The sequence below is a fragment of the Patagioenas fasciata genome, chromosome 2 (genome assembly GCF_037038585.1).
Source record: "Patagioenas fasciata isolate bPatFas1 chromosome 2, bPatFas1.hap1, whole genome shotgun sequence".
In the NCBI taxonomy this organism is placed as follows: domain Eukaryota; kingdom Metazoa; phylum Chordata; class Aves; order Columbiformes; family Columbidae; genus Patagioenas; species Patagioenas fasciata.
The window spans coordinates 133,661,690-133,675,987 of NC_092521.1; the positions used below are offsets into that span (position 1 = coordinate 133,661,690).

General features: G+C 52.2%; 2 protein-coding genes and 1 long non-coding RNA gene across 3 annotated transcripts; 2 read left to right on the plus strand and 1 right to left on the minus strand.

The window, feature by feature from the left end:
• The first annotated feature begins 286 nt into the window (after positions 1 to 286).
• HOXA2 (homeobox A2) lies at positions 287 to 6,218 on the plus strand. Its single transcript, XM_065830737.2, has 2 exons — positions 287 to 4,464; positions 5,138 to 6,218. The coding sequence occupies exons 1-2, from the start codon at positions 4,083 to 4,085 to the stop codon at positions 5,884 to 5,886; spliced, it is 1,131 nt and encodes a 376-aa protein (XP_065686809.1). The 5' UTR covers positions 287 to 4,082; the 3' UTR covers positions 5,887 to 6,218.
• Positions 6,219 to 6,469: 251 nt separating this feature from the next.
• On the minus strand, positions 6,470 to 10,329 carry LOC139827271 (uncharacterized). The gene is made up of 2 exons (XR_011737721.1): positions 10,170 to 10,329; positions 6,470 to 6,812 (listed from the first exon to the last, which is right to left on the minus strand). It is a non-coding gene; the product is annotated as an uncharacterized lncRNA (long non-coding RNA).
• A 94-nt stretch (positions 10,330 to 10,423) lies between these two features.
• Positions 10,424 to 13,049, plus strand: HOXA1 (homeobox A1). Its single transcript, XM_065831216.2, has 2 exons — positions 10,424 to 11,207; positions 11,625 to 13,049. The coding sequence occupies exons 1-2, from the start codon at positions 10,589 to 10,591 to the stop codon at positions 11,978 to 11,980; spliced, it is 975 nt and encodes a 324-aa protein (XP_065687288.1). The 5' UTR covers positions 10,424 to 10,588; the 3' UTR covers positions 11,981 to 13,049.
• The last annotated feature ends 1,249 nt before the right edge of the window (positions 13,050 to 14,298 follow it).

Below are 14,298 nucleotides of genomic sequence, written 5' to 3' on the forward strand. Positions count from 1 at the left end.
GATAAAGCCTCGCGTGGGTGCGGGCCCGGGCGCGGAGGGGCCGCCTCCTCCCCGGGCTGGCCGGCTGAGGGAGGAGGGAATCGGGCGGTGGGCGGCTGCTGAGCCCCGCCGGCTTTTGGGAGCAAGCGGGGCAGAGCAGGCCCCCGACCAAACCTCAAATTCGGCTAGGGGGTGGAGGCCGAGCATTGCTGCTGCCTCCGGACATGGCTCCTTCTACCCGCCACCCCCGCCACCGTCTTCTCTCTTTTCCTTCAGAAAGTTGAATTATTATTATTATTATTATTATTATTATTATTATTATTATTATTATTATTATTATTATTATTATTATTATTATTATTATTATTATTATTATTATTATTATGGTTGTTTAATTTTTGCTGAGCCGCCTTCCCTTCCCACCGCAGGCTGATGCTGTGGGGGAGGGGAGCCTTGCTCTCCCTTTCTTCCAGCGGAGGTGTGTATGTGTGTGAGTGTGTGTATTGCGGGGGGGAGGTGGGGGGCGAGGATGGGCGGCACACGGTACTGCAAAAGGGCTACTGTCCCGGCCCCAAACGGGCACCCGCGGGCGTCTCCGGGCCGAATGGACTCGAGGTGGAAGGCAGAAACCCACAAGCGTGTGCTTAAATCCGATTTTTCTTCCTTTCAGATTAAATGTCCATAATTTTTAGATTGAAACTTGAACGATAAATCAAAATGGACCTTAATAGACTAGGTAAAATATACTCCTGCACGTTTATAAAGACATATTCCTATGCCGTGTAGATAATAACGCACGCTGTTCACCGTCTGTATCTTTTAGAGCACAGAAAAAAATGTCGCCATTTTGGTCTCATGCTGAAATATTATTAATCTTTGGGCTTTATCTTGTTCCCAGAACCATCCTTGCCTGATGCTGAAACATTGACATGCATCCATGAATCTATATAAAGCTTTTCTGCATAAATAGATAAAGCATGCTCAGTCAAAGAAAGGGACTGCAAATATATTTATATCGTGCTGTTTATTATATATACAGATATGTAACCGTGGAAGGAAAGGTTATGTAGCCTGATATTTTTCATTGAAATCTGATTATTACCCAATACAGACCAACGACTGATAATTATTTTGTAGGCGAAGGAAGCGTTTTTGCAACATTGCAAGACATTGTTCGTTTCAAATAAGCGCCGGTATAAAATTCAAGCCGGCCTCCCACCCCTCGGACCGTTTAGGTTAGATACAACAAAAGGTAACTGTACAGTCCGTGATTCTTACTTTAGCACCACGAATTAGATTTAAGAAAATGTTCAAAAAGAAGGAATTTTGCGTTTCATCCCCCTCCAATTGCATAGGAAGAAAAACAGTGGCGATTTTGCCCCCTTCTTTCCAGAAACCGTACTCAACCCTTCTTTGGAGCCTGAGGTTGCAAATAAGAATCTGTATTTTTGCATTTAAGATTCGCCTGATTAAAAGAACCTTCTGGAGGCAGAAGTACTTGATTTGCCCAAGAATGTCGCATCCCCTCTCCAAAGGTTTTGTTCCAGGTGGTTTTTGTATTAGACTGACCACAAGAAACAAATGTGCAGAATAGAGACACCCACACAGGTTTTACTCACAAAGCCTGGTTAAAGTCCAAACCTCTCTCTTTATTATTTGTCATCCTGCTGTTAATCCCAATATTTTCCAGAGGGAGGAAAAAAAACTTAAATAAAAGAAAAAGAAAAGCCCGACCCCAAGGTAGGCACTGAAAAGCAAATTAAAACCGGACTTTTCCCACAAGCAGCCCAGTCCTCTGCCAGTATATTTAAAAAGCAGCTTTTTTCCTTGTTTACTTGCGTTTCTTGCTCTGCCTCTTTTCTCGGCCACATTTGATCTTGGAAAGAGCAAGAAGATTTAAATGTGTTCTTAAGGGCCAGTAGCTGTCAAACCTTTTGGCGGCCAAGATTGATCGCGCACAGACACCACCAGAGCTTTGTTTGGACTAAAAGCAAGAAAATTAAACCCCTTGCATTTTCCAACAGCATCGATATTTGTAAGGCATGCCTTTTGAGGGATTAAATGACAAGTCTCGTTCTATATTTTATTTAAACAAGCAACCACCAAAAAGCCCATTTAAAGCCTTCCAGCCCCTCCCCTCCCCCTCTCTCCAATGCTTTCGCAGATATGCTACATCTTGTGGGTGCATTAACTTAAAACCGATTTTTTAAATGCACTTCGTGCAGTCTGGGCGCAGACTGATCCGCTGAGTACTTGGGGTCTTGTTCTCTTCCCCTCCGCCCCCCGCCTCTTTCTTCTTCCTTTTTTTTTCCTTTTTTTTCTTTTTTTTTTTTTTTTTTTAATTGCGAAAACGCTTGCCAACCCCTTTTTGGCAACTCCGAAAATAAAGCGAGGCGGCACCGCATCTCGCTGACGATGGTCCCTGGCTCCTCGAGGACGCGCAAAGCGGCTCGGAAGCGCCTTCTCCCCCGGCCTCCCGGCGCACCCCACCCCGCCGGACACCCCGAGTTCCGCGGGAAGGCAAACCCAGTCCGGGCTGCCCGGGGCGGCTGTGACCATAGGACTCATCAGGCTGGTGATTGTGGTCATCATTGTCATCGCTCTCCCGCTCGCCTCGGTCTGGTTGGAAAATTGTGCCCAGAGCATCAAAATTCGGGACTTGCCTCCACCTAGCAGGGGCGACTGGACACGGCGGCGGCGAGACCCAAGCATCGGAGGCGAGTACCGTTTCTCAAGTCACAACCCCCAGCATTTTCGCTCTGCCTGGCCCCGTGAAAACAAACCCGCTACCAGCCCATATATTTCCTGGTAATCGAAAATACTCACCAGACCCAGCCTACTACGGTTATTAAGCAAATTATGCCAGCAGACGGGAGTATCGTTTGCAAGCTAAGGCACAGGATTTTTTTTTTTTTTTTTAAAGAGGCAACAGCCAGATGCATTTGCAGCCTCGCGATTTGGCTCGCCCAGAGAGGTACTCCTAGGGTTATGTTTTACGGTCCAATCCCGGGAAGCCAACTGGAGAGGGAAGTCATGAAGCACAAGGGCTGCTGTATATGTGACTCTTCCCCTAGAAGCAAGGTTGCTGAGGAAGATCCTGTTAAACAATGGCTCGGCACCGGCGGCCAGTTGTTCTCCGTACTGTACACCCGGCAGTCACCAAAAAAAAAAAAAAAAAAAAAAAAGGAGAGAAACAAAAAAGGACCAAAAAAAAAAAATTGACAAAATGAAAAAAGGAAAGAAAAAAAGGAAAAAATAAAGAATAAATTAAACAAACCACCACGAAAGCAAAGGCAGCTCATCGAGGCTGAGTCGGGAACGAGAAACTAGTTTTGGAGGAAGTGCTATTCCCTAGGAAAAAATCGAGACCCTCTGCTTCAGACTCCTGCCTGGATGCAACTTCTTATGCGGGGGCCTGCCGGTGTCAAAACTTTGAAGATTAATGGATTACTTTGTTAATGACTCAAGGCGTCAGATTGAGGTGCTTAAATGATTTGTGAGGTGCAAAGCGTTTTCCTGACAGTCCCAAACAATGAGAGAAGAGTGTGCGGGTGGAGGCGAGGGAGGCAGCAGGCTGCAGGACAAGCAGCCACACACACACACACTCACACGCGCTCGCACACACACACACTCTCAGCCTCTCACACAAACATATCCACGCACACGCACCCTCCCCTCCACCCCCAATCATTTCAGATTAGGACGCCAAGGGGATAGATACTGGAGATATCATTTCCCTCTTTAAAAAAAAAAGTGTAAATAAAGCCTTTCTGGCCCCCAATGAGGCGTTCCTTCCCGACTTTTTTGGATCAATCAAACAGACAGTGGCTTCTTTTGATTAAAGCCCAAATTGTCATTGGGCAGAGGCAATCATGTGACAGCCAATTCGGTCCAATTTCAACCTTGTCTCCATGAATTCAATAGTTTAATAGTAGCACGGTCCCCATACGGCTGTAATCAGTGAATTAGAAAAAAAACACCCCACCAGCGATCTTCTATGCTATATTTTTTTCTGCTCTCTCTCCTTTTTCCTGGGCCTTCCCCCCCCGAGCCCCCTGAATCCGAGGGAACTTTTTCTCCGCGGGGGCTGCCAGTTGAAGGCCATGAATTTCGCATTTGAGCGAGAGATCGGTTTTATCAATAGCCAGCCATCGCTTGCTGAGTGCCTGACATCTTTTCCCCCTGTCGGTGATACATTTCAAAGTTCATCAATCAAGAACTCGACGCTTTCACACTCGACACTGATTCCTCCTCCTTTCGAGCAGACCATCCCCAGCCTGAACCCCGGCAGCCACCCTCGCCACAGCGGCGGCGGTCGCCCCAAGGCGAGCCCCCGCGGCCGCAGCGGCAGCCCGGCCCCCGCCGGAGCCCCGCCGCCCCCGGAGTACCCCTGGATGAAAGAGAAAAAGGCGTCCAAGCGATCCGCGCTGCCGCCCGCCTCGGCCTCCGCCTCAGCCGCTGGACCTGCCTGCCTCAGCCACAAAGGTCAGTCCAAAGACTTGCCGCCGGCCCCGCCGGGCCGCTTTTTTGGCTCCCCGCATCCCCCCGGCTTCGTGGGGGGACGAGGCGAAGGGGCGGGCGGGCGGGGAGGACGGAGCTGGCCGGGTTCTCTGGAAACCCAAACTTTCCCCAAACTTGCTTAATGCGGGATGATTTATTTGAGTTGGAGCTGACCTCTCTTGTCTCGCCGTCCTAGAGTTAGGATATTTGACAGTAATGAAGAGTGATAGATTGCTCCCGCTCAGCTAAGCAGCTGATGCATTAATTATAAATTGCGGTATGGCTAATATAAAGTTTGCTCTGGTGTGGGGAGGTTGGGGAGCTGCAGGCAGTAATTTTGCGGAGGTGGCCAAGGGGCACACAGCACCGGGCGCTCAGCAGTGCAACACAATGGGTTTACTGCATCCAAAGGCGGCCATTTTGTTGCAGTTGCTATTTTATGCTATATGGACATATAGATATAGACACGTACGTGCAGAGAGAGCACTCCCTCCCCCCGGGATGCGATGTGCTCGGGTGCTGAAATTCAATCCGTGCATTTATCTATTTTGTGTGTGCGTGCGTGTGTTTTTCTTTTCGCTGTTCTGGCGGTGGTGCTTTTGGGTGTGTGTGCGTGTGGTGGTGGTTTTTTTCTTTTTCTTTTTTTCTTTTTTAACAGACCCCCTTGAAATCCCCGATAGTGGTAGCGGTGGATCTAGGCGGCTGAGGACGGCTTACACCAACACCCAGCTTTTGGAGCTAGAGAAAGAATTTCATTTCAACAAGTACCTCTGTAGACCAAGGAGGGTTGAGATTGCAGCCTTGCTGGATCTAACTGAGAGACAAGTCAAAGTTTGGTTCCAGAACAGGAGGATGAAGCACAAGAGACAGACCCAGTGCAAGGAGAACCAAAACAGCGACGGGAAATTTAAGCACCTCGAGGACCCCGAGAAAGCGGCGGAGGAGGAGGAGGAGGAGGAGAATTCCCTCTTCGAGCAAGCCCTCAGCAACGTCTCCGGCGCTCTCTTGGAGCGGGAAGGCTACGCTTTCCAGCAGAATGCCCTCTCCCAGCAGCAGGCACAGAATGCGCACAATGGCGAGTCCCAAACTTTCCCCGTTTCGCCTTTAACGAGCAATGAGAAAAATCTGAAACATTTTCAACATCAGTCACCCACTGTTCAAAACTGCCTCTCAACAATGGCCCAGAACTGTGCAGCTGGCCTGAACAATGACAGTCCTGAGGCCCTAAATGTCCCTTCTTTACAGGACTTTAACGTTTTCTCCACAGATTCCTGTCTACAGCTTTCAGATGCAGTTTCCCCCAGTTTGCCAGGATCTCTGGACAGTCCCGTAGATATTTCTGCTGACAGTTTTGACTTTTTTACAGACACACTCACCACAATTGACTTGCAGCATCTAAATTACTGAGAAATTAAAGACGGCCCCTCCAAGGGTCCTGCTTTCTCTTCCTTGTTCTTCTTAATTTTTCCTGTGATTTCCCCCCCCCCCCCTTTTCCGGGTCAGTATTTTCTGTTTATAACCTCCCTCAGCTGTGCCATTTGCCGTTTCTTACAAAGTTTTAGTTGTGTTCAATTTTAACCTAGCCACATTCTAGGTCCTTCTATAAAAGCAATATATGAGGTCTGTAAGAAAGTGATCATATAGGAATTGTATCTTCACTTTCTTTTTATTTTTGTATTGCATTAGGATGCGTTGTCATAAATATTTTTGGTAGAATAAATTCTTGTTTGCTACAAGGAGCTTTCTCTTTTTTCTTTATCTTTCTCCCTCTTTCTTTCTCTCTTCTTTCAAGACTGATAACACGCCGGGTATTTCTCCCCATCCTTTCTACTCTTAATTTACTAATAATCAAAATCCAACATTCTGACTATGACCTCTCCCTTTTTGGTAATTTAGGACGTTTATTAGAGAGGAAAACACGTTCGAATTCTTTATTGCAAGGGTATTCACAAGGAGGCAAAAACCAAACCAAACAAACTAAAACCATTCGTAACTTTGATGGAGATCTCTTCCTTTTAATGTACAAATGTAGCATCTTATCTCTGTGAGGGTACAAAGCTTGGATATGCCGAGCTGTAACAAAAGCATGAACGAGCACTTTCTCTGTTACAGGGAAAATGTAAGAGAGGCTCAGCAGGATAAGCGTCTCCTGCAGAAACTAGCCTGTTACATACATGAAAGGTGTTTTTTTTTCGGGAAATAATCCCGTTTTTTCTAGAAAGCAGTTTAGCAGCCAGCAGGCTGTTTCAGCAAGCGTATCTTAAAAAATACCAGAGCTCACAGAAAATGCGCTTGGTTGCTTCTCACGTGCTGATCGGTCCAGGAAATCAGCCCTAGAAGGAGAGGAAATGGAGAAGTTAGTGCCTGTAAAATCAAAAGGGTGGCACAAACACGGGGGGTGGGGGTGGGGTGAGGGGGCGAGAAGCATTTAGGGAGGAATCGGCCCCTTCACTCGTTCCTTTTGAGGGGTGGTGCAAGGACACAGCCGAAGATATTTTTCTGCTTAAACCTTCTTGCGGACGAAGGACTGATAACGAAAAGGGGAAACTCTGACTTTAAAGCTACAGTTTCCTCGGGGCTCCCCGCTTTCTGCTGGAGACAGAAGGATGTGCCTTCAGAAATCTCCACCAAATTGCCTGCCATAGGGCTAGCGGGCGTTGCCGGACCCCAAAGCGTAGAGTGAGCTAAAACCGAGCAACAGATGCCAGCGAGGCTCTGCCGCTCCGGGGCCAGGGGATCCCGGGGGAGTGCGATCGCGGCTGCCTGTGTGCGTGTGTGTGTGTGAGCGTGTGGTTTCACCGCACAGGCGAGTAGGGCTGGAGCGGGGATTTGTGGCCGGCGTTCTGCTGTCCGGCCATGCGAGGGGTGTTGTCTCCCAGCCCTGCAACACGTTGTGGAGCTGGGATGCGTGGGTTATAGCTGGAAGGGTTGAACGCAATTCTTCCGAAAGTCATAAATCAAACTCTTTCTATGAATGAGAATGTCATCAAAGAGATCAATTGCAGGAACACATGCACAAATAAAAATCCTCTTACGTATTTGCCGGGGCTGGGGATCCCCGTCTAAAACTATTAAGTGAGAAGGCGTTTAGTCATAATTCATTTTTATTGCTCTCTTAAAACAACAGCTTGGCTGAGCTGCGGATGCGGCGAAACCTCGGCCCTGCTTCGTCTCCTTCTCTCCAACCCTGTCCCTGCGGAAAGCGAGCAGCCTCACCGGCATTTTAACTCCTCTGCCACTGGGTTAAATTGGACTGCAACGTGCACATACGGGTTGGGGTTTCTCTTGTGCTCGGATTTCTGGATGCTGGCAGAGCTTAAAAAACAAACAAAAAAAACCCCACTACAAGATGTAAACTTATCGAAAAATCCTTTTCAAGAAATGGGGGGACTCAGCGAGTAGGAGTCGCCTTCGAGTCTCTCGATGAGCCCTGGGGCCACAGCAGGGGCACACTCCCATGGAAAAGACTAAAGCGCCGGGATCGGCCCCTCGGCCCCTGTCCCAGGGCAGGAAACGGGGAGCGGAGTTGCAGAGGGGCCGGGCCGGCCTGAGAGCAGAAGGAAGGGGCGGCAGCTCCCCATCTCCGGGACGCGGAGGGGGGTCTCCCCACTGCTCCGGACCTTCTCGTGTTGTTGCCCCCACACACAGCACAGGCAGCAAGCGCCCAAAGCCCCACCAGAGAGACAATGCAACAAAAGAGACAATGGACACGAAAGGAGAGAAGAAAAGATTTCAGGATGCTGGAGACTGTAAGAGAGGTGCATGTGATTCGGCGGAATTTAAGGGTAAACCGGATCTATTTATAGCAAAATACACATTTTTTTCTTAGCTGCCTGAAAAACCACTGAAAAGATGCCAACCCTTTTATTAGTAAACAGTTCCAGCAATCTGCCTTTTTCCTCTGCCTTATGCAGTATTTATGACAACTGGTTTACAAGAATGAAATAAATGTGTTTACAGCCTTAACCCTAGCCAAAATTGGTGCAGTATAATGCCATAAATGTCTCTGGAGTGCTGTTACTCGTGTCCTCCACCCCGCCCCACCCCCCTGGAGTTTAAGAAACAGAACCTTTCCAGAGAGCCCTTAACCATCCGTTCCTGCGTAGTAAATCAGAACAAATATGTATATATATACTCGGGGCATACGGAGAGAGTCGTCGTGGAGAGAACAGTCCTTCGGTTTTGGCTGGCAGTAGAAGGACCAGGGAGGTGGCATGGGAAAAGGGCTGACCTAATAGCAGTAGCAGAGATTTGCACCTAGGAGAGGATGTTGTAGTTCATATGGGAGGGAGGAGCTTGAGGATGTGTGTGCTCGTGAGCAGGAAGAGGTGAGGGGTTGAAGAGCCTTTTGGATTTCAAAACAAGCAATAATCGAGTGTGGTAGACGTAGGAGCCGGCTGGAAACGCACCTGCAAAAACTGAGGGGCAGCCCCTCCTAGGGCCGATGGCAAGAGGCTGAACTTTCCATCCGTCTGTCTGTCTATCTATCTATCTATCTATCTATCTATCTATCTATCTATCTATCTATCTATCTATCCCTGAGGTTAACGTTTTGCGGGATGTCTCTTTCAACTGTGTGGGTATCATTCTCTCTCCCTGCAGGCGGCTGGGTGCCCTGGGACGGACGGATTCACGACCTTTACCTCCCCTTTCCTTTTCCGCATACGTAAATCGAATATGAGGTCGCAATCATATCCCACTGTCCTCCCTCATTCTCTATTCACGGTCCCTTTTTTTTTCCAGTGGAGTTGGGGAGGGGCAGGTCTGAGCCGATGCTCAGCGCGGTTCCCAAGGGTCCTGAGGCCGCCTCTGCCACTGGCCATCTGCCATCTCCCGCCACTGCTGGCCCGGGTGGCGGAGCGCAGGGACAAAGGGGCTGGGGCGTGGGCCCTACGCCTCCCGCCGTTCCTCTGCCCGTGCCCCGGGCCGCCTCCACGCGCGTCAGCGCTGCGACCCGCGGCATCCCGGGCAGCCTTCCCCCTGCCCGATCCCAGGGCGGGCGGCAGCGGCGCCGCGGGAACCCAGCAGATGGGCTGCGGAGTCCGCGGGCCCCCGCCCCATCATCCATCCCCCTGTCCCCGGCTCCTCCTCCTCTATCGCAGTCCCGGGCTGGCGAGGGTGAGCCCGGCGGAGGTGCGGGGGGAGCAGGGATGCGGGCCTGGGAGAACACAATGGCCGTCAGTCCCAAAAGCGGCTCATTTCCATGCTAATGTCCGCGGCCGCCTGGTGATGTGGCTGGACAAGCCCCTTTAACTCTTGGTGTCGCGTCGCGCTGGGACTGCGACGGGGCAGGAGCAGTGAGATTCCTCGGTCCCATCCCCATCACCGTCCCTGTCCCATCTCCGTCCCCACCCACATCCATATCCTCGTTCCCAGTCTCAATCATTCGCCTTATCTTCATCCCCGTCCCTATCATCCACCGTATTCTCATCCCCGTCCCTATGTCCATCCCCGTTCCCATAGCAGTCCCCGACCGCATCCAGGGTCTCATCCTCATCTACATCCCCAGGGCTGATGCTCTCAGCGCTGCTCCCTCTGCCCTGCCCCTCAACCCCTGCCCCATGCCGCGAATCCAGCCGCCCTCCCGCGGCCACAGCCAGTGGATGGTGGGCGGTGGAGGTGCCCAGCGCCGGCCTGACAGCGCCGACCGCAGGAGAAGCGCCGGTGCACCTCATTGCAGCAGCACTCACCCTGGAGGGGACGGCCGGTGAGTTCCGCGGGCCGGGTGCAGCCGCCGGGTCTCTCCTGCCTTCCCCTCTCAGCCGGCGGGCGGGACCTCGGCGGCAGTGGCGGCGGAGCGACAGCCCGGCCCGGCCCCCCCAGCCCCCCCGGGGCGCCACCGCCCTGCCCCGCGGTGCCGCGCCGTGCCGTGCCGCGCCGTCGGAGCGCTCGGCGTTTAAATGCCCCCGGCGTGGCGATCTATCAGCGGTAGGAGCCGGGAAAGTCCCGCAGGCGCCGCAGCCATTGGCTGCCGCCCCCCACGTGCCTGCCCGCTGTCTGTACCTTCGTGTCATTTTCCTGCCGGCCCCATGGAGGAAGTGGGAAAGTTGGCGCGGCCCCGCCGGACGCTGAAGACCCGGTGGCGGCGTGACAGAGGGACGCGGCGAGGATGAGCTCCTTCCTCGAGTACCCCGTCCTCGGCGGCGAGGCGGGGGGCTGCGCCGCCCGCGCCTACCACCCTGACCACGGGATTACAACTTTCCAGCCCTGCGCCGTCAGCGCCGGCAGCTGCAGCGGGGAGGACCGCTTCCTCGCGGGCCGCGGGGTGCCCATCAGCCCCCACAGCCACCACCACCACCCCCCGGCCCAGGCCGCCGCCTACCAGCACCACGGCGGCCTGGGGGTTTCCTACGCGCACCCCGGCTGTGGCCCGACCTACGGCGCCCAGGGCTTCGGACCGGCGTACGGCCCCTACCCCCTCGGGCAGGACGCGGAGCTGGGCGGTGGCTTTCCCCCCTGCACCCCCGCCGTGTACTCCGGGAGCATCTCCTCCTCCGTCGCTGCGCAGCACCCTCATCCGCACCAGGGCTACACGGGAGGTCCCACTCAGTACGTGCCTCCCCCCTACGGGCAGGAGCAGCAGAGTCTGCCCCTGGGCACCTACAACCATGCCCTGTCTCCCCTTCATGCCGGCCACCGGGAAAACGTCCGCTCCCCTTCCACCGAGACCTCGCCGCCGGCACAAACCTTCGACTGGATGAAAGTGAAAAGAAACCCACCCAAAACAGGTCAGTGGCCGACGGGAGGGCCGGGCAGGGGTCTGCTCCTCTCTCTCTCTCTGCCGTGGGTGCAGGAAAGCGGCGCGGTGCCCCGCGGGGCGCTGGGCAGGTAGGGGGGCCCGCACCTCTGAGAGCAGCCGCGGCCGTCTGCCCGTGGAGCTGGAAGCCAGCACCGCTTATTCCTGACTCCCCCTCTCCGCCTCTCTAGTGGTCATATTTCTTGTAATTCATAAACCACTTATCAAGTTTCCTCTGACACTAGAGGCTGACTCCAGTTTAGCACCTCACACTCCATCACTCACCCTGCCGGGGCTTCCCTCTTATCCTAAGAAGTTCTTGCTCCCTATCGCTTAGGCGGTGTGGACATATTGATTACGTCTCCTATAAATCATTTGCGCTTACTTACTGTTGCATGTCCCCTCGCAGGCAAGGCTGGCGAGTACGGCTTCGTGGGGCAGCCCAACACCGTCAGAACTAACTTCACCACCAAGCAGCTCACTGAGCTGGAGAAGGAGTTTCATTTCAACAAATACCTGACCAGGGCCAGGCGGGTGGAAATCGCCGCCTCCCTCCAGCTCAACGAGACGCAGGTAAAGATCTGGTTCCAGAACCGGCGGATGAAGCAAAAGAAACGGGAGAAAGAGGGGCTGCTGCCCATCTCCCCCGCCACCCCCACGGGCTGTGAGGAGAAGGCGGAGGACTCCTCGGAGAAGTCCTGCTCGTCGCCCTGCAGCGCCTCACCCGCCTCCTCCGCCTCGGACACGCTCGCTGCCTCCAACTGAGACCCGGTGGCCCCGACGGCTGGCCTAATCGCCACAGGGCGGCTCGCGTTCGTTCACCATGGTTATGTCGGTCCCTCGGTCGGTCGGTCGGTCTCCCCGAGAGGTCCCGGCGCGCCGCCCCGCCCCCCCACCCCGCCGTCGCCCTGTCCCGGGGGTGCCAGCTCTGCCACCCGTTCGCCTCCCACCCGCCGGGGCCTGGCGCTTCGGAACCAAGACATTTTCTTTCGCCTCCCCAGCCCTTTCTGCTGGAGGAGCTGTGTTGGCAAACACCTAAGGGTCTCCTTCCTCCTCTGTAAGGACGCTCCTCCGAATTGCCCTGAGCAAAAGACAGGTTATCTAGGGTACATAGCCTCACGAAGAAATGCACTATTGCAAGTGTTTACACGACTTCTAGGACTTTCATCCCCTTAATTTAATGTATTCTTTGTTCGTGTCTATGAGTTTGATGCTTGTAAATACTTTGTCTGAGAGATTTATCTTTTTACAGATTTTTCTAGAAATGACGTTTCGATTATCAGGTTAAGCAGGGTGAGTGCATTCGCCAAACTGGATCCACTTTTATATTGGTAAAGCCGACGACCGTATCAAGTAAATGTCTTAAGCTCAAGCAGATACCTCAAAAAGTAGCATTATTCTTTAAGTGTGACAAACAAGGCTTCAATTGCACTAGGTTTTGTAAACTTACCCGGTGTGCTTGCCCCCCTCCCTTCCTTATCTACCTTCCCCGCTTCTCCGAAGACTGTGCTGGATTATATTCCACTGAAGGTTATAACAGTCCAAAAGACCTCACGTCTTCTTATTTTCATATTAACCTTCCTTTAGGCTCGATGTCTTTTCAACCTACTCGTGAATGTGATGAATGGCCAAATGAATGTATAATTTCTGTGGTTGGTGTCTGGACCATTGCATGACGCACCGTGCTTTACTGTACTGCAGGTACACTGAGTTCTATCAGCTGTTGTGTGTGAGCGAAATGTCCTCCTGATTTTCTGTACAATCATGAAAGGCTCTGGGATTCCGCTGGAGATGGGACCCAGGGCAGGATTTACGGGTCCTTATAATGTCTATAATAAACATATTCCACTTTCAGGTAGCCCTCGTCTGCCTACCGCTGCGTGACGTCAGCGCTGAGTCACGGCTGGGCTCAGCAGTTTGGTTTCTCTTATTTTCTACTGCTTTCCAAGGGGAAAAGGGAGGAAGAGTCTCCCAATGTTACTTCTCATGCGTTCTATTTTTTTTTTTTTCCCCCCAGGGTCAGAGCTCTGTCTGTCCAGCTTTGATTCATAAAACAAAACTTCTTCCTTTCCTATGGTCAAACAATAATATTTTTAGAAAATATAAGGCCCTCCTATCTCTCCTCTGTAACTGAAAGGAATTTATGATCCCGATCTATTTCTGAAGCACAAACACGAGAACTTCCTGGGTCAAGTGCTAACCTTTTCACCTCGGGATGGATGCTGACACTTACATAAACAGAGAACGCTTCAAAAGCAGAAACTGTCTTCAGCCAGTCTTTCCTCACAACACAGGCCCCTAGCCAAGGGCTGCACATTTAATTAGCCCGAGGACGAAGTTGGTCCGTCTTATTCTTCTGTCCTCCCTTCCCCCTCAGGCTGCCACCCTCGGCGGCTGATGGGTGCCAAGGTGGGAGATGGCTCCAGGTGGTTGGCAACGTGCTCCCCGGGGGAAAAAGAAAAGCAAATTATCGCAGATAAATATAATACGATCTGCAAAAGGTGTCAAATGAACAGGGAGCCGGGGTGGGGGGAAAGTGTGTCGAAGAAACCGGGTGTCAGGACGAAGCAGAGACATGCTCAGCTGGACGCGGGGTGTCTCAAGTCACTGCTGCCTCTTGAATTTCAGCGTAAACATTCGTAACACTTCGTTCACCCAGGCCAGCTGGGTGGGAGCGCTCCCGGGCTTCTCCCGGGGCCGGACTGCCCACGCAGGCTCGGCTTTGCCGGACCCGCAGAGAGTCAACGATTTTTTCTTCACTCGTGTGTCAAAAGAGACACACGAGTGATTTGCAAGGCGCGGCGGCCATATCAAGAGCCGAGCTATCTGCAAGGGAGCAGAGCTGTCTCCAAAGGCTCCCGCCGATGCCACTATTTCTTTCATTTCCCCGCCTGCATATAGCTTACCTTTTGTTTATTAGCGTAAAACCACAAAGTAAAACAGATGGCCTTCTTCCAGAGGCTTAGATGTGTTAAGATGGCATTTGCATGCCAATGAGGGCATTTCAATATCGAAATCTGGATCTAAACATTGCCGGAATCCGGATCTGCAACCCGGCTCCCCCGGTGTTGACTTAATGCGTT